General features: G+C 32.6%; 2 protein-coding genes across 5 annotated transcripts in view; one reads left to right on the top strand and one right to left on the bottom strand.

Annotated features, from left to right (window-relative positions):
- The first annotated feature begins 440 nt into the window (after positions 1-440).
- LOC130442354 (glutamate--cysteine ligase catalytic subunit-like) lies at positions 441-23,190 on the top strand. Its single transcript, XM_056776393.1, has 8 exons — positions 441-913; positions 2,419-2,591; positions 8,663-8,859; positions 9,095-9,463; positions 11,264-11,461; positions 14,284-14,751; positions 16,227-16,408; positions 21,029-23,190. Exons 1-8 carry the CDS (start codon positions 486-488, stop codon positions 21,132-21,134), a joined length of 2,121 nt encoding a protein of 706 aa, XP_056632371.1. The 5' UTR covers positions 441-485; the 3' UTR covers positions 21,135-23,190.
- The window catches only part of LOC130442355 (androgen-dependent TFPI-regulating protein-like), a 30,552-nt gene continuing 28,653 nt past the window's right edge, over positions 21,764-23,662 (bottom strand). For all 4 annotated transcript variants that reach the window (XM_056776397.1, XM_056776395.1, XM_056776396.1 and 1 more), the window contains exon 3: positions 21,764-23,423. In XM_056776397.1, the coding sequence (XP_056632375.1) occupies positions 23,237-23,423 (187 nt within the window). In that variant the 3' untranslated portion in view covers positions 21,764-23,236. The remainder of the gene's footprint in view (positions 23,424-23,662) is intronic.

The raw sequence follows: 23,662 nt of genomic DNA, 5'->3' as shown, positions 1-23,662 counted from the left end.
TATCAATCCAGTGAAAAATTTCAAATATGGACATCATTTGTTATTTTGTACTACCATTAGTTACTATAGCTACCAACAACCGAAGGCATATAGAAGCATTAATGCTTTAAGGTAGGATTTTCAATAACTGTGGACTACCTGATGAAAAATCCTTTGTTTACGGTAAAAGGATCAAAATCAGCATACATATTGTTGAAATGACCTATTTAGATTTTTTGTGAGATTTACGACAAAAATTTTGAATTTTATCAGTTTTTAAAATTCCATACATCAGACATGAAATCGGCTTGAGCAAAAATATCAGAGGGTTATCAGCCTATCAATTAATAACTTATTTTTTAATGATACGAATCGTTTGTTTTTAAGAGCTGTTTAACATTAAATTCACTGGCCTATGCCATTGACCTTAACTATAAAATTAAAAAAATTCTGGATCCTTTATCCATTTCTCAATTCACTAACAATTCATCATTTTCTCACAAACTATGGGTTTATTCGATGTCGGTACACCGCTCTCCCACGAAGACACCTTGAAATGGGCTCCATACGTTAGAGATCACGGGATCACTCAGTTTATTAATTTGTATAAAAAAGAAGCGAAACGAAAAAATGATCCGTTTAAATGGGGGGATGAAATTGAATACACACTTGTGAACTTCAATGAAAATAAAAAAGAAGCAAAATTAAGTTTAACAAGTCGTCAAGTTCTTGAAGAGATAGATGGTGATTGTTTCAAGAAAAATGGGATTTGGACACCAGAATATGCTGCATTCATGATAGAAGGTACTCCTGCGACACCATACGAAGATTTAAATTTTGTTGAAGTTGAAGAAAATATGAGAAAAAGAAGAAAAGAGTTGCGGAGATTTTTGAAAAATGACGAAAATTTGCTTTGCATAACAAGTTTTCCCAGGTGAGTTTTTCGAAATTATTACATTAAATTACAATGTTTTAAAAATATTGCATCAAAGTTTAAAACATGTACATACTGGGTGATCTTTTTTTCCCATTTCGGATGTTGATTATATCGTTTAGAGGTTCATAAACTAGTTAGATAATTTGTTTAAATATAAGTTCTGATTTCGTAACTTAGAAATGAGAGGTTGTATAAGAAAATTTTTTATGTCACAGCATTATTTTGATGTCATCTATTACTCGTATTACGTATTTTTTCATCAAGTCCATGTGTGTGAACTTTGAGGATCTTCGTAATCAAAAACGATAGCTCCGCTTATCGAAAAAATATTTCAGGAGATTTAATCAACTGTTCAGTTATAATAGCTTCAATTTTGTTTGGTAATTCCAACGAGTTTCTTGTAGAAAGTTATACAGACGCGGAAAACATTCGGTGTTGTCCTTTTTCCACATAGGCAATCCAGAAGATGAATTTTAGTTTGAAATCTCTTAATAAATCTCTCGCCATAAATATAGTTGATGATTCTCCTTACAAAAATTCCAGAACTTCCAATAATATAAGCTAATTTCATGAGCCATTGCTCTTCATGGAAAACACTAAAAATATAGTGGACCTCAGAATTCATTTGCCTCATTGCAAAGACCTTTAGCTCGTCACGAAGTTCATATTGCCTGTCTAGACCTTTACCTCTTATAATCGCGGGTTAATGTAATCAGTAAAGAGTTAAATTTTGATACGAATATTAGCTAACAACAATTATTCTTCGTCGTAAAGAAACATCATTTGGTCGAGATTTCAACGCGAAAAATGAGATATATGAAGTAATTTTTCAATTTTTTGAGAGCATAACAAGAATATTTATAAAAAATATAATATCTATAATCTTCTATATGGTGCCAGATTTAGCTAGTACTTTCTACCAGACTCAAACTCTGGAGGCACCTCGGCTCTTGCTCCATACACCCACCATTGGAAAATCTTTTTTATTTGCCTCAGATATCGCAGGTTTCTAGTTTCAATTGTATCCAGGAAATCGTTTCATATCTTGACACTTCGATATACTATATCAGTACAAAGTAACCGTTGAATTTTTTATTATCGCCACATTTCAAATTGTCTTAAACCTTTTGGAGGAGGCGTCCATTAGTGTCCACAATTTTATTTTTTAAAATAATATCAAAAGCATGTACTGTAGGTTGATTTTAGGTAAGCTGTTTTAGAGAAACTTAATAATTAAAAACTGGCGTACGGTGTTTTCAGATTTGATCAATTGATATGAAATATTTAGAATAAGAGAAACTCTATATATATAAAGATGTTTTGGGGATCCTCCCAATTTCATATAAAGGATTTTAGTGCAAAGCAATGCCTGACATGTTGCATCTTTGATATCTTGAAATTCTTTTATATTACAAATTTTGATGAAACTATTTAGAATCAAGTAGTCTCCATTAAATTAAATGTTTCAAAATTATTTATTATATAATTTTTATTTATTACAGAATGGGCTGCAAAAATTTCACTGTACCTGAATGTGAAGCAACTCCTGGAACTGGGCTAACTAAATCCAGATTTTATCCTGACGCAGCCGTGTGTCAAATTCATCCAAGATACCAAAATACGACAAAGAATGTCTTAGGAAGGAGAGGAGAAAAACCTTTTTATAATTTACCAGGTTAGTAATAATTTTTCGGACGTAAGTGAATTCTTTATTTATTCAATTATATATCAAAATCTTGAACAAATTTTTCGCTACGCTTTAAGCATTGAAACTAGTTTTTCGAAATTTCTCGGTACTCTTACTAGTCTTTCTGCTCATTGTATCTGTTATTCCTTCTTGTCTCCTTCTTTGTTTGCAATTATACTTTGTGTAATAACAGTCTTATCAAGTTCTGCAAAATATTTAGTATTATTTTTTCTCAAAATATAATTTCAATGCGTTTGAACCTAAACTAGCTTCAAAATATGTGTTTTGAAAGCAGAATCACCTTCCTCTCGTATTTAACATCGTTGATCACGCTGTATTAATATGCAGTATCAAAAAGGAGTGCCAAATCTGGACTATATCGTGGATTCAATTCAACTTCTGGCTTGTCAATAATTTATTATTTGAACAATGGCTCAAGAGTTGAAGATATATTTGTCTTCGGACAATCATTTGCTTCGATGTACTTTTTTAACTCAAATAGTTTTATTTCGGAGCCATATACGTAGATCCATGATTCATCCATCACCCGTGCAGATGTTAAACCTAGCTTGCGATGCGCCTTGTGTAGATTTTTTTACAGATTTAACGTAAAGATTGTGTCATGAAGTAAACAGTATTGTTATGGTTAAATCGATGAAACCAATTTTTTTCAATGCTGTATATATATATATATATATATATATATATATATATATATATATATATATATATATATATATACTAGCTAAAAAACCCGGCTTCGCCCGGGAGTTGATATGAGATGACGTGGTAGAGTCGAAATAAAAAAATAAACTATGACGTAAAAAGTAAAAAAAAAGTTTATTGAAAACGTTTTCTCATTATTTACAATACTTGTTTATAAACAACATTTTTCATTTTATTGTCCGGAGTATATATACATAAATTTTTTGGATTTCCTACTCTTGAGCAAGCTACATATAGCTGACCGTGAGAGAAGCAGGATTCTTTGAGGTTAATGCCACAATATTTTAAAGTTTGTCCTTGCGCTTTGTTAATTGTAAAACTAAAGGCTAATTTTATTGGAAACTGCAGTCTTTTAAATTGAAATGGCAATTCCGAAGAGATCAGAGGTATTCTAGGTATAAATACTGTCTGTCCTTTGGTCTTTCCAGAAATAAGTTCAGCTTCAATGATATTATTCGATAGCTGTTTTACGATCATTCTAGTTCCATTACATAATTTTGGGGAGTTGAGATTTCTGAGTAGTATGATTGGAGTTCCAATTTTCAGACGAAGGCAGTGTAATGGCATTCCTGGTACTTGTAAAGAGTTTAGAAATTCAGTGGAGAAGTTGACACTTTCTTCAATGGATACCATCGTGTCGATCGATTTATATATTTTCTCTTCACCAGGTATTTTCTTTAGAATATTAAAATTGATATCGTCACCAATATTATTTTTAGTGGCCAAAATTGCTCTTTGAAATAACCACTCTGCATTAGTATAGTTCTGAATAATATTTGGATAAATTTTGTCGATTAGTTCGTCTTCAGTAGTGGCTATATTACAGAAATCACTATTAAGTTCAATGAGGCCGGTCGTTTGGTCAGTTTTATTATAGCAACAAATTAAATTTAAGACTTTATTGAAATTGGAATTTTAAATTTCGCGCCACTACTACACATGCTACAATTGCTCGCAACGCTTTTGGAAATGCAACCCAAACAATCGTTGTCCTGAATGAAGTTCAAATATTCGATAACAGATGGCGCCACTATACTTAATTTCCAAGTTGTAGGGTTGGAAAGTTCTTTATATCTTTAGAAACACGCCCTTTAGATTAAAACGGGAACTTTCTAGCTTCTGTAGCGGTAGCGTATGTAGTAAAGGCGCGAAATTTAAAAACCTAATTTTTTAAATATTTTGAGAACTAATTTGGATAACTAAAATTATGTCGCTTTAACTCCAAAATATACGTTAAATAATGACGTATAAATACACAAAATTTAACAACTTTATTATAGTAACAAATGAAATTTAAGATTTTATTGGAATTTTAAATTTCGCGCCACTACTACACATGCTGCAATGGCTCACAACTATGGAGACTATACACTATGACTATTGGAGTGTATAGTCTCCATAGTTGTCTTTAACGAAGTTCAAATATTCGATAACAGATGGCGCCACTGGACTTAATTTCCAAGTTGAAGGGTCGGAAAGTCCCTTATATCTTTAAAAACATGCCCTTTAGATTAAAACGGGAACTTTCTTGTTCGAGGAGAGATAAAGGGCTATCACACCACATAAGTCCCTTTATCGTGTCGGGACTCCTTTTTAAGTTTTATCGGCACGCACATTTTATCGACTTAGTTTTATTATATATATAGATATAGATATATCAAATTCATTGATGTACTATTGCCGTGTCATGATAATCAATCTTAAAAACTAATTGTTCTAAAGTCATTTCCAAATTTTAATACGGATTGTACATTTTACTTAACTACAGATAACACTACCCGCACTCAAATGACCAAATGTTGTCGTTTATTCATGTTTAGCATATGGAGGGTAGTATGGAGATAGAGGAGTATCTCTTATGGGAGGAAAGTTGGAAAAGTGTCCATCTGTATACGATAAATAAAAGTTTAAGAACCTTCCAGAATGACGCTGGTAGGGGAAGTTGGAGCAAAGTGGTCACCTTAACAAAGCCTTCCTATAAATATTTTTTTAGTAACTGAGAGAGTATTTTGGATGACTAAAGTCTCTTCTTCCATGATTTCTTTTGAAATGGGATCTACAGCTTGTGATTTTTTTAGTACTGAATGGACTATAGGAGACGGATGGATCTAACTCTAGAGGGCCCTGGTTGTGGAAACTGATTTATTTCATTAAATCTATTCTCAAGTAGAACTGATTGCGGAGTGTTTGGACGCTCATCCTCTGGTAGTCTGTCAGTAGTCTCTGCCGGTTTGAATAGTTCCTCTGGAAATACATCCGGATTATATGGATAAATTCCAGTGGCTTTGAAGCCATTAATAGCATTTTGTGCAGTTGCGGCCCGTTTAAATGCGCTACCAAACAGTTCTCCGACTTGATATAATGTTATCACCTTCCCAGGATTATTCAGTAACCATTTCTTTTTTTCTTGTTCATAGTACGTATTGAGCGGAAACATGAAGGCAACATCTAATGGCTGTAGCCGGTGGGATGTATGTGGAGGTATTACAATTATGTTTACATAATTTGCCCTTGCCTTTTCAACTAACGTTAAATTCTTAGTGTGCGTTGCATGGCCATCAAGAATCAGTAACACCGGGTCAGTCTAGGTGGGTTTGGTATATTTCAGGAAGTGATTAAACCAAACATCAAAAAAAATCTCACTCTGCATCCACCCACTCGGGTGATATTCGACGATCGATTCCGGAGGAAGCCCGTGCTCAAGGGCTGGGCATTTTCTTATTCGCGGGAAAATTACTAGTGGAGGAATATAGAATCCAACGGCATTGAAACAAATTTCTGCAGTAGTTAAGGTGCCTCTTTCCGCGAAACTAACACAACCCACCTACCTGTTTTTTTCCTTTACTGGAGAATATTCTGGAGGGCCTATTTGGTACCGTAGACACACCTGTTTCGTCGCAATTAAAAATTCTGCTGGGTGGATATTTATGTTTCTCGAACATTTCTTTCAGAAGCTTAAAGAATGAACTTACATTAAATTTATTGAAAGACGAGGCCCTAGCAGCTGACGTATATTCTGGCAGTCTTAGAGAAATATTTTTGTTTCTGGTTAAAAACCCATAAATCCAATCACGCCCTGCAAGATCTTTGATGGCATTAAAATTATGAGCAATCTTATTTTTTCTGCAAACTGGAATGCAAGGTGTCTCAATTCCCGCGTGCCGAGGCAAAAAGCCTACTTTCCATTTCTATGATGAAATCAAGTTCCTTTTCTTGCTTTGCCGAAAAAACAGGTCTAAATCACCCTTCGTCTTCGAAGTGTTGTCAAAGGGACTTGGTACTGACTTGCTGCCTTTTTTGCACTAAGTATATTATTTCTGACATCCTGTATAGCTGCTATCATACTGTCTTCCGACCAAGATTGTTGCTGAGTTTTACGTATATATTTACGCACCATTATGGAAATTCTGAAAAAAAAAATTCAACTTAATTTTTCTATAGGGCCAAAATGGAACACTTTGCCCCATAATAGGAAACCCACTTTGCCCCAATACGTATCGAAGCAGTATTTTGAAAGTAATAAAAAAATTAGCTTGTTTTGTTTGATTGCTTATATGTACGTCTCAGATATATATATAATGTCATTCTAACCTTATATGATACCGAAAAAACAATTTGTATTTTCAGCTAAACTGCTACTTTACTTACCAATGAATATTACAAGCACGTGGTTCAAAACTTTTCACTTCACGAAAAAATTGCGTGCAGTCTCGACCGTGGTTAAATGCAGATTAAGTTAGCTGTACATACGTAAGGGGAATGATATACGCGAAGATACCTATAGATGTCGTAACCATGTTGGAAATACCATATAAAATCACTTTGCCCTGAGGGGCCACTTTGCCCCAACTTCCCCTATAGACAAATGTAGGAATTGCAGATGAATTAAAGTATGCCGAGATAAAATAATTTTTGATTCAAACACTAATTTATTGAAAATTTCAATGATTGTTTGTACGAATTGTACCACCTAATTTTTTTATTACATTCTTTTCTTCACTTTGCTTCGTTGTTTGTTTATGAATGAATCCCCATCTCATGGCATAATTTTGATTTTAATTTTTGAGATACTCAAACCCTTTGCAAACGCCAATAAAAATTAAAATAAACAAAGTAAATTTGTGGCACAAATACGTACTTTTAAGATTTGTTATTAATAAAATGTAAAAACACCTCACATAAAAATAAAACTAAAAGAGTTAATAAAAAAGAAAATAAACTTGATTTTGAATTTATGAGAAAAACTACAAAATGGATGTATAAGAACTCAAAGTTACCTTGTGAAACCATATTTTTTTATCTTATTCTTTTAATAGTTTTAGTTAGTAAAACTAAGAAGTTAGTTTTACAATTAGCATCATATCATTATGACTCTTTTAACCGAAAAAGGAAATATAAAAATTGTAATGATAGACTTCGAAATCATGAAGAAGAATGTGCTTTACAACACAAAAAGTTAGTGGTAAAGTTTTTGAAGAAAGAAAGAAACGTCAACTTATTCACGAACTCTCAGGAGATGATCCGAATAGACGTTTGAAATTTTATTAAGTCTTCATGATTAAAATTTTCTTAATTGTACAATATTATCAGACGAGATGTTCAAGTGGTGTAAATCGACACAACTGTCAATACTGGTTTCCGAAAAATCCCCACTGGATACAAATGCATACCAGTGCCTCAAAAAAATAATGTCGGGGGAAGATTTATCGGTCCTTAGTTCTTTCGCGGCAATTAAACAGCGATATTAACAACATATTCATATTGCAGTGCTTCTTGACCTAATTCTGGCATTTCTGGATCCAAAGAATTAGGGAACTTTGATCCCAGTATTTGGTTCCACCAATTTATGGTCGTAATGTTTGAAGGATTCTGGATGATCAATTTGAAAGAAGGTGGATTAAGAGAAGTGAATTAATGAAGGAGCCACCTAGTTAACATGATCCCCTATGATTTTTTCTGTAGAGGACTTATGTTAACCGACCATGAAATAATTTGTATGTAAAACTCCGCAGAAGATCTAAAACTTTGTGAATCAGCTCTACCATCACCTTGGCCTATGTTAGATAGTGAACGGGATATAATTAGAACAATTCCTGTGATAAATAGTTTTGCTTTATAGCCTGTTTTATTAATTTAAAAGTTATTACTAAAATTAAGTTTATTACAATTCCATTTTTCTCATAAGCGACACTAAAATTATTTTTTTATAAAAAAACCTAGTTTCCCATTAAATATATTGTTATGCGACACGATGCATTGAAGGAAAAGAAAGTTCAATAAATCATTTTTTCATAATTATTATATGGTGCTGAGATGAATGTTGATTGTTACAGTATTTAAGGACACAAATACAAAGTTCCCACTGGATGATTGTTATAAATCAGAAAAAAATGCTCTTCCAGATCATATTTATCTAGATGCTATGGGATTTGGAAGCGGATATTCTTGTTTACAGGCCACTTTTCAAGCTTCAAATATTAATGAGGCTAGAGTGCTTTATGATCAGTTAGCACCATTTTGTCCTATAATGGTAAGTTTTTTTCTAAAAAAATCATTACAGTCCTATAAGTTTACCAATCTGTACTAAATATCGAATATTATATGAATTCACACATCAACAATTGGGTTGTAATTAGCAGTACTGTTTCTTATTAACGCCGGAAATACAGTAACCTAACTTACACATTAAATTATCTATTTGTGATATTTCTTCATTTCGAAAAGAATATTTGAATTGGAAATATGAAAATGCAATCTGTTTTCAGATGGCTTTAACAGCAGCGGCACCTTTTCACAGAGGTTACATTACAAATATAGATACTAGATGGAGTGTGGCTTGCAATACACATGATTGCCGTACCACAGAAGAACGAGGTCTCGTACCTTTGAAACATAACAAATTCGTAATACCAAAATCACGATACGGTTCAATAGATTGCTATATCTCCCCTTTGGGTGAAATGTATAATGATTCGAATGTATTTTATTATGAAGAGGATTACAAAAAATTGGTTAATAGCGGAGTCGATAGCCTTCTTGCGAAACACATTGCTCATTTATTTATTAGAGACACCATTTCTTTGTTTGAAGAAAATCTTTATCAAAATGACGAAGAAGAAACCGGACATTTTGAGGTATTTATATAATTTTGTTGATTTGAATTATTATTGCGTACCATGTTTTATGTTTTTCTAAAGAATGTAGCAACATTGAAGAATGCAAATTTTTGAGTAGTAGAATTTAAACTTGTTCGTACAAGGCTAAAAACTGCTACAACCAGCGATCATGTGGAAAAAGGTAATAGGTTTGTTTCAATCTGCTAGTCTGGACCGTTCTGAAACGGTTATTAAAAGCGTTTGAATGATATTTTATATCCTGTTATGTAAGCTTCTTTTAACAGCACTTGCTATCAACCATGTATTGAAAATACCGTCCCGGAAACGGTTAAAAAATCTACACATAAGTCGGTTGAAACACAAAATAGAATCGATCGTATAATGGTAGTCGCCCGGTCGGAATACGTCATTGTATTGCGTAGAATCATACCAAGGACGGTTTTTTGATAGGCTGGAAGGAACTTAATAGATGAACATCGAAATGAGGTTGGTAACGTAGCAGCCGCGATAAGCTAATCTATGGTGGATTCCACGATCTTTCCCGTTCCACTCAGTCCAGAGTGGAATAGCTCAGCGGGCGTTTTGAGTGTCGAGATAAATATTAATGGCAAAACAGACACAATAAAGCGAAAGCTATAAGAGGTTATGTTATAATTTGTTAAATATTTGAATTTTTTAGTGGAGTGATTAACTGACTAACATTAAAGTAAAGTCAAACTATATTCTGCGTCGATAGTAAAATATTTGATGGTGCGTCACAATAATGCTTCAAAAGTATTCCATACTGCATCAAATAATGCGTTACTCACATTCAAACAGAATCTCAATCTAATGATTATTTCCAAAGCTCTTTCGCTAGAACGGTAGCTGCAAATGAAGCTTAGAATCACCACTACATTCTTGAAACGAATGTATTACTTAGAACGAAGCAGTCAGAAGGCTAGATGAAAAGTTCATATCAACAAAACCGTAACGATATAAAGTTTGAAATAAAAGAAATAATAATGGAAATATAAATAATGGTTCATCCACAATTCCAAGTCTGAAATTCAAGCGATCCGTCGTCTTTACGTCTTTAAGCAAAATAATACATCTTTTTCGGAAACCGTACAACTTAACAACTTTTAAGTCTTCAAACAAAATAATACGTCTTCTCTGGAAACCGCACGACCTTCGTATTCATAGTATGTCCTAAATAGTCAGTGCTCACGTCTTCTAAGCAAGTAACTCTCGCGCGTTTTTCGTCTAACTATATGACCCCTATTACAATATGTTCGCCGCGATGTTGTCGACTGATATAAAAATTACTTAGTTAGCACACTTAGTTAAAGTTAAAAGAATGGAGATGGGAGTAAACGAAAAACGATAACTCAGTGGAAAAGAAAAGAAAAATTTGATAAATTTGAAAATATATAATTCTCTACATTAATAACGGTTGTTTTTTAAGTTTTTTTCGCACAATTTTGGTATATTTTGGTTTTAAAGATAGCGATCACACAAGTTACCGAAAAACACTGAAAAGCTTGTTTCATACAGACGTGAAGCTCAATTTACAAATTCGCCAGCTCTAATGGTATCAGTGTGTCCGTCTATAAAGAATAATTTAAATTAGTTATTATTGTAATAAACATTACCTAAGATGAAAAAGTTCTCAAATGGATTGATTTTTTATTTCAATTAATGAAAAAATAATCTATGATCAGGGTTGATAATATTAGTGAAATTTCACTAAATTTCAAGTAAATATGTTAACTATTTGTTACATTATAAATTTAAAGCAACAATCTTATGTACTTTATTAAGATACTGTATTTCTAGAACATTCAATCTACAAATTGGCAGAGCTTGAGATTTAAACCTCCACCACCAGCTCTTGGAATCGGATGGAGAGTGGAATTCAGACCATGTGACCTACAAATTACTGATTGTGAGAATGCAGCTGTAGTCTGTTTTTTGGCACTTCTAACGAGAATTATTTTGAAATATGATCTGAATTTTTTAATTCCTCTAAGCAAGGTAAGTAGATAATTAAAGAGATAATATGCTTTAGCATGATGCTGCTTTTAGTAACTTTTGAAATTGGCAATATTGAGTAGGTTGTTACCCGATAAAGGCGACGTTTGACTTGTCTTTAATAGTTCCGGTGTCCAAGGCATCCGATGGTACGAAAAAAATTCTACGAAATTCTACAAAAATGTCGCTTATATTCATTTTTCGTTGATCAGATTATGGTATGTTTGCAATTTTTGATTTATGAAAATATTTCTCACCCAAAATCTTCGTGGCTTTTGCACCCTAATTTTTTCTGTTTTTTGCAAAGATAACAAAATATGTAGAAGTTATACGTTATTCACATTACGTATATAGTTTTGACAGAATTGCAACTGAAGATAATCGATATTCGTTTCAACAGCTTATGTTCCAGTTAGGTTAAAAACCGTCCGATGTTAGAAAAGATTAAACAAAATTCAATTTAAATTCGTTGGATTGTTAAAAATATTAGTATGAAACTCGCGCCAAAATTTCTGAGCAATAGGATCGCCATCCGTTAACGTACATTGAATGCATGTGACACTGGTTTAATTCATGTGCAAATCTTTATCTCGTGCTCTTATATTTACAATTGATTTAGTACAGTCATTGGGTATTTTTTCTTGGAAAGTTTAATATTTAATTTAATAACTCCTTTCCCTCGCATTTTACTGGAAAAACTTTTCTATGCAAAATAATTGTAGAGAAAATTTCCTACAATTTATGTCACAACTTTTTTTCCTAAAATCAATAGTTCCGGCGTAGGAGCACCGTAAATTGTAATTCAACAAACTTTTCGGCAGAAATACCCATTTCACCACCATGAGGTAGACAAAGCGACGCGTTTTTGATCGTGGTATCCCCAGTAGGTCTAATCCACCTCTGACTCACTATTTCCAAATTTAGCTCAATTTCCGTCGCTTTATTGTTGTTGACGGACCAGGTGTTGTGCTTCAATACGGATTGAAATATCAAAGACAAACAACATTTAGACTTTTACCCTGTAACTTTATATTCAGATCAGTCAAGTGTTTATTCATATCTACAGGCACAATCAATTCACCAGTCATTGTCATAATCAATTAGTTCGCCTTTTTCTAACATGAAAGCTTGAATAGGGTCACGTAATAAAATAAAAATCTTTCTAAAACTTCTCCTCGACTGTGCCAACGAACCTCGGTGAAATAAAGGACAAGAAAACTTTTCATCCAAATCTTCAAAAAATTGACTCGAATATCGGTGATTTAGTCCTCTGCTCCTAATAAAATTTACAAATTTAATTATAGGTTGCATGGCATGGTCCATTTTTAAATGTTTGGATACCAATGATTCCTGATGAATTATACAGTGAAATCCCACAAAATTTAGTTATAATGCCCAAATGTTTGCCAGCCATGGCAGGTGCGCCACCCGTAGTTGTACTGCTAAGTATATTCCAGTCGAGCTCATATATTCTGCTATCAAATTTTCAATTGCAGAATAAATATCATTTGCTGTTGTAGTACCTGTCAATGTTACGCACTTTGATAATTCTTCAGTTATTCCAAAGTCACTGTTAATGCCTCGTATAAAAACAGCAAGTTGAACTGTATCAACAGTATCAGTCCTATCGTCAACAGAAAGTGAAAAGTTTGTAAATTCCTTAATTTTTTCCTTTAGTTGAAGAACCAAATTTTGAGATAAATCATTTATTCTTGAAGCAACAGTGTTTCCTGATAGCGAAATATTTTGAATTATTGACTTTTAAGATGGAAATGAAATATCGGCAACTTTCAACATTCAGTCTTTGATAAAATCACCATAAGTGGAAGGTTTTGATCTTCTCGCGATTTCTAATGCAATAATAAAACTTGATTACAGGGCATCTTCGCTCTCTGTATTAGCTTTAGTAAACATCGATTGTTGACCTTGAAGATTAGATTCTAAAGATGACAATGTGTCGATTCATATTTTTCGGTGTAAGAATTACTGGCCTTGAAATTACTTATAAACATCCGTAGACTTGAGAGTACGAGGATTTAAAACATCCGTAGAGGAATCGAATGAAGTCTAAAAGCTCTAAAAAACATTTTCTGTAACACACTGCGATCGCGGGCCTTATTGATACGGCCCAGGGGCCAGAAGCGGCCCGCGGGCCGTATCTTTGACATGACTGATGTAGAGGATACTGGTTCTCAATTAATAGTTCGTATTAATCACTTAAAAACACATGTTCCACGGCTTTTTACTGTGATCAACAGCAATGCGGTGCAATATTCGGATGTTTTCAGAAAATATGCCAAAATACCTTTCACTAAAAGCACTTTTGGTAGGCTACAGATAAAAAAAATGCATAAGTCAAAGAGCTGGAATACGAGGCACCTAAAAAATTGCTGAATTTCTCAATCTTGAGCATCTAGAAAAGTACACCAGACATTGCTCCAGAAGGACTTCGTCAACGCTGGGGTTAATATAAAAAAACTGCTTTTATGGGACGCGAGCGGCAAATATATTAGGTGGCAAAGTTGAAATTTGGTAAGGGCACATCAAAATCTATAAAATTGCCTATTTGAAAAATCCCTGAAAACTTTCCTCTATGTCTAAATCAAATTCATTATATCCGCTGCAATATGGCGTCGTGTTTAATAAATTGAAGCAATTGCTGTAGCCGTTAGTGATTTTCATATTGAATACATTATTTACACCAACAACCACAATTGTACTGGTTTTAACATTTCCTAGAAAAGTATATTAGGAAATTTGAAAAAGAAAATACCTGTTAATGATTTTTTCATACTTACCTACCTACCTAACCTGAATTGTTTTAGGTCGATGAAAATATACAAAGAGCACAAAAACCTGACGCAATAATACAGCAGAAATTTTGGTTCAGGAAACATATTTTCCAAAACAAAGTTTACCTCAAAAATGGAATTTCTAAGCGTAATTCTAAAATGAAATACCGACATATCAACGATAAATCAAAATATTCAAATGGCAGCCACGGTAGTTTGACAAATAAGCAAAACGGTCATTTCAATGTATATACTAACGAAAAACTAGAAGCCCTAAATGGCTGTGTTAATAATGAAAAATGTACACGTGATTTAAATTCTCATATGTGTAAAGCTTGTGAAAATAATAATTTGATGCCTGAACGGCGTATAAGCATTGGTAATGGGATGGAAAATGTGAAAAAATATTTGGCTGTGGCAAATGAGACTGATGACAATAACAGAAACACTTTCGAAGATAATTTTGTAGAAATGACTATCAATGAAATCCTAAATGGAAAGGTAATTATTTTTATTATTTATTGTAAAATTATGTCTTTGATATATATTCTATTTAATTCATGTTCAATCTTATTATACATATTATCATGTTATTATTAACATTTGAAAATTTAGAAAAATTGTGTGATCAGTTTATGGATATCCCACTTTCCATTGCTGGTTTACTTTGTATAATTACAACTTCCAGAAGGGTATATAAACTAATGAGTTCTTTAGTTTTTCACTTCTTAGACCTTTTTTGTTCATAAATGATGTTGATTTTCGGTTAATTTTAATAGATAATTATATAAAACAAGTTAAAATATTGATGTTTCTTTAATTTCTTATTTATTGTACCTTTTGATATTGTTTATATTTCTAGATGTCTTTTCTGTTTCAAAATTAGTTTTTTTAATAATTTTTGAAAGATGATTGAATTGACGTTTCGACTTTTCTCTAAGTCTTTATCAAAATATTTTAAAAAATCGAAACATCAAACTATCAAAAATTGTTAAAAAAACTAATTTTGAAACTGTAGAGACCTAAAATCAAGATGATTTAGAAACATAAATATTGAGGTTTCGACCTATTTTGGGATTTATCAAAATATGATTTGACAAACATGAATTCAATTATAAAAATTTCAAAATTATTGAAATAGAATTAAAGGAACTACAGGTATGGTTCTAGGGGAACCATACATCACCATTTAAAATCATTAGGTAAGATATATTATGAAAGTTTTGGAATAGTGCCATAAATTTGGGCGAATCGTCGAGTAGAGGTGTGTGAACAATCTTCTCGCCTTGTCCATTCCAAATGGTCCAGCTATTAATGCCGAGATATGTAGTGAACAGCTGATGCGGATGAGGAGAAATATGCAGGTTTAGTTAAACGAAAGTGATTGCTATTACATCGAGACAAAATGACGGGGCCCTCTTAAGGAATTCGGAAACCCGGATATATTGAAAAAATAATATCAATACGTTAGACTTGTGATATCAACACATCAAAAAATACAGTATGTTTTTCCTCTTGGACCTGGGTTCCGCGGCTATAGCCCCCAAGCTTAATCCGGCCCCGCCAAAATATGGTTTTATCAAGGACTCAAAGAGCTTCCTGAATGGTAAGATAAATCATAGAACTTTATGGACTGTACTCCGAATATTAAGGTTTTCTTATCATATGATTCTTAAACAAAAAAGTGGAACTTCTTATACCGACATTATTTATGAGACGTCCTATATATTGATTAGTTTTCTATTTTCTTGTCACTCTTACTTATTAAGTTTGAACTTCACCTTCAATTTTCTTTCAATGAAATAAATTCATTTTGTTTCAAGTGTATTAATAAACTATTCTCTTAGCTACTGGGGAACCTAGAAGAAATTAAAGAAGTCACTCATTTATATCTGTAATTTTTTTGTGTTTACTTAATCTGAAGGAAGCTTATAATACCTCTGATAAACTCAAGTTTATAGGTATATCTATTTTAGAAAGGGTCTTTTCTGGGAATTATACCTCTGATGAAGACATATTTGGATAATTTAGATTTAAATCAAGCAAATCGTTCCAAAATAAATAAATATTTAAATTTAATGGAGCGTAAATCAACTGGAGAATTATTTACAACAGCTGCTTGGATGAGGAAATTTGTAACAGATCATCCTAAATACAGGTAATATAATCAAGTATCAAATTATTCACTATTCTCAAAACTATTTAATTTTAATAAAGAGAGTTAATTACTGTTGTTTTATGAGAATGTTTAATCCAAGGGTGTCGCCAGCCGATGACCCAACGGGGGAAAGTTGATATGGAGGATGAGAAAAGAATGAATTATAGGTGAAGTCGAGACTACGTGGGGCTTTTCATTTGAAGTACAAGTCTCACATCTACAGCGGTTATAATAAAAACGGTATCGAGCCCAACGTGAAAAGCAAAACGAGTCCTTGACTATCCAATAAAAAATTTGGGAGTTTGAATTTTTCGACTTAGTCTAGTCATAGTTGTAAGTCTAGAACTTTGGTTGCTTCACATTTGGTACGTTTTTAAGAATCTATTGGGGACAGGGCAGCTGCCTCCCCTTGGCGACGTCTTTCACTGATTCCTTGCCTTTTTGATCCCATTAACTGACAAGATGTAAAAATGGGCTACTACCACAATAATGTTAGTGTAATTAAGGAAAACGCGTAGAAGGTTGCTGAAATCATCGAAAAATCGCGTACGAAGAAATATTTGTTACCATGGATCCGTGCCAGCAGGGGTATGATACGAATCAACGACGTAGGTGGGTTACGCGCCTCTTACCACATCTCAAAAGCTGGATAGAAATAAATTATTCGACCCAACTTGCGAAACACAAATTTGTCATTTGCAATTACTGGAATTTAAATTGCGAAATACCCCGAAAATATCGTCGAGATTATGATCGCGAAAAAAGAGAAATGGGACTTCGTAGCTACGTAGAAACAATCTTGAGAAACAGGACAATTTAGTCGATAACCAAACCTCGTGAAATAGCAGCTAAGAAATCACAGAACGTCGAATAAGTAGAGCAAACGCAAATCGAACGAATAACAGTAATTATGTGGAATGCTAACGCGGATCAAGAATGGAAACCTCGAAAGAAATTTAACTTGAAAAGGAAGAGTTTCAGTTGGTTGTACAAGTGTAGTACAGCCCCACATACCGGTCAGTTTGGTATAGCCACTGATGATACGGATGCAAATTTCCCTCGTTTTAAGATAAAAAAAATAAGGGAAACCCTATAACTGATATTTTATAATATGTAGTCAATACTCATAAATATCAATTTGTATTTTATTTCACTTAAAATTGTAAAACTATCTTGGATACATTTGTGGAGAATTTTTTTTCGATTTTTGGGCGACATTTCAAATTTAACACTGAGCCTAGAAAATAATGGATAATGGCCGTTTGACATGGCGCCAGACAACGTGCAAGAAATTGTATGCAATTTCTTGCAAGGTCAAAATATTGCATAGATGAATAATTCACGTCGCTTGAAATTATGCCTCTAGCCATTGCATCATGGTTGCAACTAACAAAAATTTCATTAGTAAAAGTAAACAATTTCCTAAACTAACAAATTTTATTTAATATTTTTTGACCGGTTTAAAAATGAAAGTAAATAGATAAAAGTGGCCAGGTGCATCGCTGGCAATAATTGTATCTGATACTACCTTATTTTTAGAGCTTGATGGTTGTGTGTTAAGTAAAAAGTGACTAAAACATATCGACCAACAATAATTTTCCTAAATTCTTTAATAAAATCCACTGAGGCTTGCGACACAATGTATAAAATCTCATACCTAAAATATTATATAAGTAGGTTTCATTCAGCAATTTGAAAATTTTTTATTTGTGCGGCCAATTTAATGAAAATAACAAAATGAAATAAGTGATAAAGAAAATATAGAGAAAATATTTCAAGTTGGTGCTTTCCGATTTTGAAAATTCAAAATGACGGGCGCATAAAGTGACTCGCTCTCTGCCCATTCTATGAACATTACAATTTTGAAATGTAATTTGTTCATCATTAAAAGCGGCAATGAAGAGAATAGTGATAAAAGACCATAAGGAAATTTGGGTTCGTGGTTGATTTGTTAGATTATTGAATCCCAGCTGTGAATGACTTCATTTTTTTCTTTGTCATTGGTCCCATTCAGCTACCTATCGGTAACGGTAACGATTGGAAACTAGGGATGCTCAAAAAAAGTATCGATATTTTTCTCGATATAATACCTGTATCGTAGTGTTATATCGATACTTTGCGATATATCGTACGAATATATCGATATTTTCGATATATCTTATGAGATTTCCAGCCGTTTTAACAATTTTTTGACTTAGATTTGGTAGTTTTCTCGTTAATTTTTTCGTAATATTCCCAAACAATACTTTTTTTATTAGGTCCCATGTTGAAAAAGATCATAATTTCTGAAAAAAAAAGAACAAAAATCCAAAGAGAAACAGTCTCAAAAATAATGGATTAAATCCATCAAAATAATCTATATCAATCGACTATGACCCATCTAACACTTTTGAAATTAAAAACAAAATAATCAATTTACCGCATAATAATTAAAACTATATATTGGGGAATTTCATACACACTAAAACATTCAATTATTTATTGTTTTATACTAATGAATAGTAATATTTGATAGTACTTTAAAATCACGTTATACTTACTTTTTAGATCATAAACTGTAGTAAACTGTAGTGACCGGTTTTAAATATCTTTATGCATTCCAACTGTATTTACACATTTTGTAAACTGTACTAAATAAAACAATCAAATTTTGTACTGAGAACGATGCGAATAAGGAATGACTCACAGCAAACAAACCACAGATTAAAGGTATAGAATGAAGCCACAGATACTGCGTATCCACAGACACATAATGCAGAAATTACAGATTATATATTGGGTACTACTAGTGCTGCCTCACGGAAAGAGGTCAGAACTTTGTCCTTATTTAAACTGTTCTTACATTTAGCAATTTCAATGCTTTCAATTGCATCAAACAACCCATTATTGGATACATTTTCAACAAGTCTATATTATTAATATTTATGTCACTTATGTCATATTCGATTTTTCGGTCCGTCCATATTTTAGATGAGCTATGTGCTCTCTAAACCGGGCAATAACGGATCTCTTAGTCTGCCCAATATACCTCCCGTCATAATCACCACAGCTAATTTCATATATACCAAATTTGGTATTTTATTCTTAGGATTGCCCAACAATTGTTGTAATGTATTGTTGGATTTATGAAAAGATCGGGAAAGGAAAATTTGAAGAAATAGTAGATCAAGAAGGACATATAGTAGTAAAAAACCAGTCGTATCGAAATTCACAAAAAGACTCAAAAGAATAAAGAAAAGAAATCAAACTAATAGAAGTATCAGAGAAGATGGAATGACACAGCGAGTGAAACAAGAACTGAACATGGAACTTAGAATCGTTAAAGAAGATATCGAAAAGATCGAAGAACCAGAAAAGAAATGAAAAATTATAAAAGATATAACAATTGGCACTAGTAAAAGACTTCTAAATGCAGGCAACAACGGAAAAAATAATAGATGAACTATCACTGATGGAAGAAAGAAGATCATTTGAGAGAGTCGATCGAAACAAGTACAAAGAGTTACAACGAACAATAAGAATAAAAATTATAGAGGCAAAAGAGAAATGACTCATTGAGAAATTTCAAGAGATAGAAGAATCAGAACGAAAATATGACAATTTCGACATTCATAAGAAAGTTGGAGAAATAGTAGGAACCAGAAAACAAAGACTGAACAGGTTATTAGTGTATAAAGATGACAAAATAATCATAGACATTCAAAGGTAATTAGAAACATGGAGAGAATATATACAACTTCTTGATGATAACGGAATAGCTAAATCAACATCAGAAACAAGGAATTTGGAAAGTGGATTAGATATAACAATAGAAGAAATCAAACATGCACTCAAAAATATGAAGAATAACAATGTACCTGGACCTGATGAACCAGTTCCAATTTATTTTTCTTATTTTCATAAGCGAATGCAATCATTTTTCTTCTAAGAAAGATTACAACTGGACGTTTGATCACAGAACAAAGTCGATTGAACAAATATCGCTACCGCTACTTAGCAGAAATTAAAAGCGCCCCGAAACATGGCGTCCGCTCCAGAAAGTGTTGAGTTTGTAGCACATGTGTCACCGAACGATTCCGCTAGGGTTGGACATCAGTTGCAAGTTAAGTCCTTGAATATTATGAGTTGACAACCGGAATCTGCTAACATCTCAACCTGCATTTAAACTATATACATACACCTTACATATTTATAATTGTTCGCTTTTTATTCCATGTAATTTTATAATAATAGACAGTTTGTAAATTTTCGTTTTTAGAAACAACTTCAAAAAAACCAAAATCTTAACTGGCGCAGTCAGAAGTTGTTTTCAAAAACGAAAATTCACGCAGTGACGTTATTACTCTACAATTACATTGAAAAAAAGCGAACAATTATAATTATATATGAATGTGACTATTCCACCACTGAAATGTATGAAAAATTTTGTGTTTATATTTTTTTCGCGAGGAAAAACGCTAAGCTGTTCTTGCAAGCTGCGTATTAGCTTCATCTGCATTTATTAGAGAATTTAGGATATATGTTTTCGATTAGAGACATAATATTCCTTCTGGGAAAAAGTTAACTATGGTTTCCTAATTTTTCTTAACTATTAAATACAAATATTATTTCTCATTTTAGATACGATTCTATAATTACAGAAGAAATTAACTACGATCTTTTAGTTATGATGCAGAAAATTCAAAATGGTGAAGTAACGTGTCCAGAATTGTTAGGAGATTTATAAAAAAATAACCGCAGAATAAGCTACCAATTTATTTACTGATATTCAGTAATCAGATTAATTTGAACGGAATTGAATAGTTTTTCTTGGATGCGGGTTCATCTGAGATTGATTTTTAATGTAATTCCTGGATGACTTGTAGTTTAAAATGTTAAATCAGTGAAGTAAGTCATGAGGTTTGATGACTTGGGAGTCAACGTTGCTAAATTTTAGCTCAATGTAATACATAATATAAACGTTATTTATGAGAAGATACTTATGGGGACATTTGCTTATCAAATTTCGAAAAGTATACCAAAATACAACATATTTGATCGGAATAAACTTACCAGGGAGATGTGAGATATAGATATTGTTTTTTATGTTCCTAAATCGTCTTGATTTTAAGTCTCGTCTGTTTTAAAATTAGTTTTTTTAATAATTTTTGAATGATAGATAAGAATTTGATATTCCGACTTCTTTTAGTTTTTATCTTTATTTTGATAGAGACTGAAAGTAGTCGATACCTCAAATTTTGATCAAAAATTATAAAAAGAAAACTGATTTCAAAACAGAAAAGACCTAAAATCAAGACGATTAAGAAGCATAAACATATATATATATATATATATATAGGTCTAAGAAATAAGAAATGTTGTTATTAGATTTACTTAGAAGAAATGTGTACAGTAGCAAATTTTGCTGAAACTTTTACAAAAATTTATGATTGATTACAGAAGATAATCTCCAAAAGTATTTTTGCTCCTTAGTCTTCTTCATAGTCCTAACAATTCAACGAAATATCTTTGAAAATATTAAATTTATAGAAAACGTTTTCAAACAAAAAATGAAGCTTATAAAAAGCTCTACAGAAAAGGTTATAATTTTTTTTACATAAACCTATAAAATGTATAAACCTGTATAAAATATAAATTCAAAGACTGTTTAGTTCAAATGATTAAATCATAAAACATTATTGTGCAATTAATTCATGCAATTCTGCTACTACTACCACTAGCACTACAGCCCCCAAAGAGCCTTGGCCTCGTTCACCACATTCCTCTAGTCATCACAGTCCAACGCTCAGTGTCTCCACCACCTCACACCTAGCTTTTGAAGATCTTCAAATCGTCCAGCCAACCTTTGCGTAATTGCCCAGGCAATTGGGCTCCTGCCGGTACGCTTTGCGCACACCCCAGGCATACACCCCAAGTGGCTAGCCATCTGGGTCTGGCCCTTTTGAGTTGACACGAAGCTGGGGTCTTCAAAGCACCGGTACGGTGATTTAGTAGTCGTTGTAGACTATGCCCTAGTTCACGTTTTGACATGTTCTCTTATTTACATCGAATTGTCATTATTTTAGATTTAAATACTTATTTATTTTCACACAAATTCACATATCAATTGACGGAAATCCAAGCGAATAGTAGTAAATCTTCTTAATATATAAAAATTCAGTGTCCGTGTGAATGTTCCGAATGAAACAAACAAAAACGAGTCAACTGATATTCATGAAAGATGGCATATATATGTAATTTGGTCCAACTTAAATGATAGGATGGTTATTATTTGAATTAATGGTCTGATGGTAATGATCAACGTTGATTGTTGTTATTAATCGCAGTTTCCATAAGTCTGGAACAGATGGCGCCTTAAGCGAATTTATTTAGAGGGAGCTGTAGGTAAACAGTTTACTCTCAGTCTCTGAAGACGATAACTTGGTTATCGAAACACGCGTCAGACATTGTAATTGTGTGTTGGTGTAGTGGTAGTGTGTTCAGTACTTTAACTCCTGTCGAGATATTTTGGACCATAACAGCCAAAAGAATAGGTTTAGGAAAAAACATTAATCAACCTTTTTAGTGTAGCTTTTTGAGCTCAATGAAACTTTTTTCTCTAAAATACATATTTTCGGAGAGGTGAGGTGGCAGGAGATCAAACGCTAAAAATCCTGTTAGGGATTATCTTCTCTAAAAAAGGACAAAATGTCAGAAAAATCGAGGGATCCATCTTTTCGAAATTTTATCCAGAAAAATATGTCTAAACTAATGTGTTATTTTTAAATAAAACATTTACATTCGATCAATTTTTATTGCTAAAAATTGTGTCCCTAAATAAACATTGAATCACTTCACTTTCTTTCTTCCAACTTCAGTTTTCTTCATTTTGGTATTTTGCAACGATATACCTAAATATTGGAATCCTAAAATTAAGAACATTTGCAATAGGTTGAATAAAAATATTTGCGGAATGTTGAGCACTTTGTAGACTGGATACAACCATACACCATCTCTAAGATATATCAAGAAATATCTGAAAAACAATAACAAATCATGAAAAATATGTCTTTAAGGCTATAAAATAGAATATTTTACCTATCATAAATATCAATTATTTTATTTATAAGAGTTAATTGAATACGATTACGATTTTTGAAATACACAAGATTTTACTCGGTGGTGATTATTAGAATTTTTTAAATTTCATAGGAACAAATACGGTTTCCGAGGGGTCACGTTTTGACTCCGCCATTTTGTAAATGACATAAAATA

This window comes from Diorhabda sublineata, chromosome 4 (assembly GCF_026230105.1).
Source record: "Diorhabda sublineata isolate icDioSubl1.1 chromosome 4, icDioSubl1.1, whole genome shotgun sequence".
Taxonomy (NCBI): Eukaryota; Metazoa; Arthropoda; class Insecta; order Coleoptera; family Chrysomelidae; genus Diorhabda; species Diorhabda sublineata.
The sequence above is the reverse complement of the archived record's forward strand: the minus strand, read 5'-3'. Positions and strand labels throughout refer to the sequence as shown.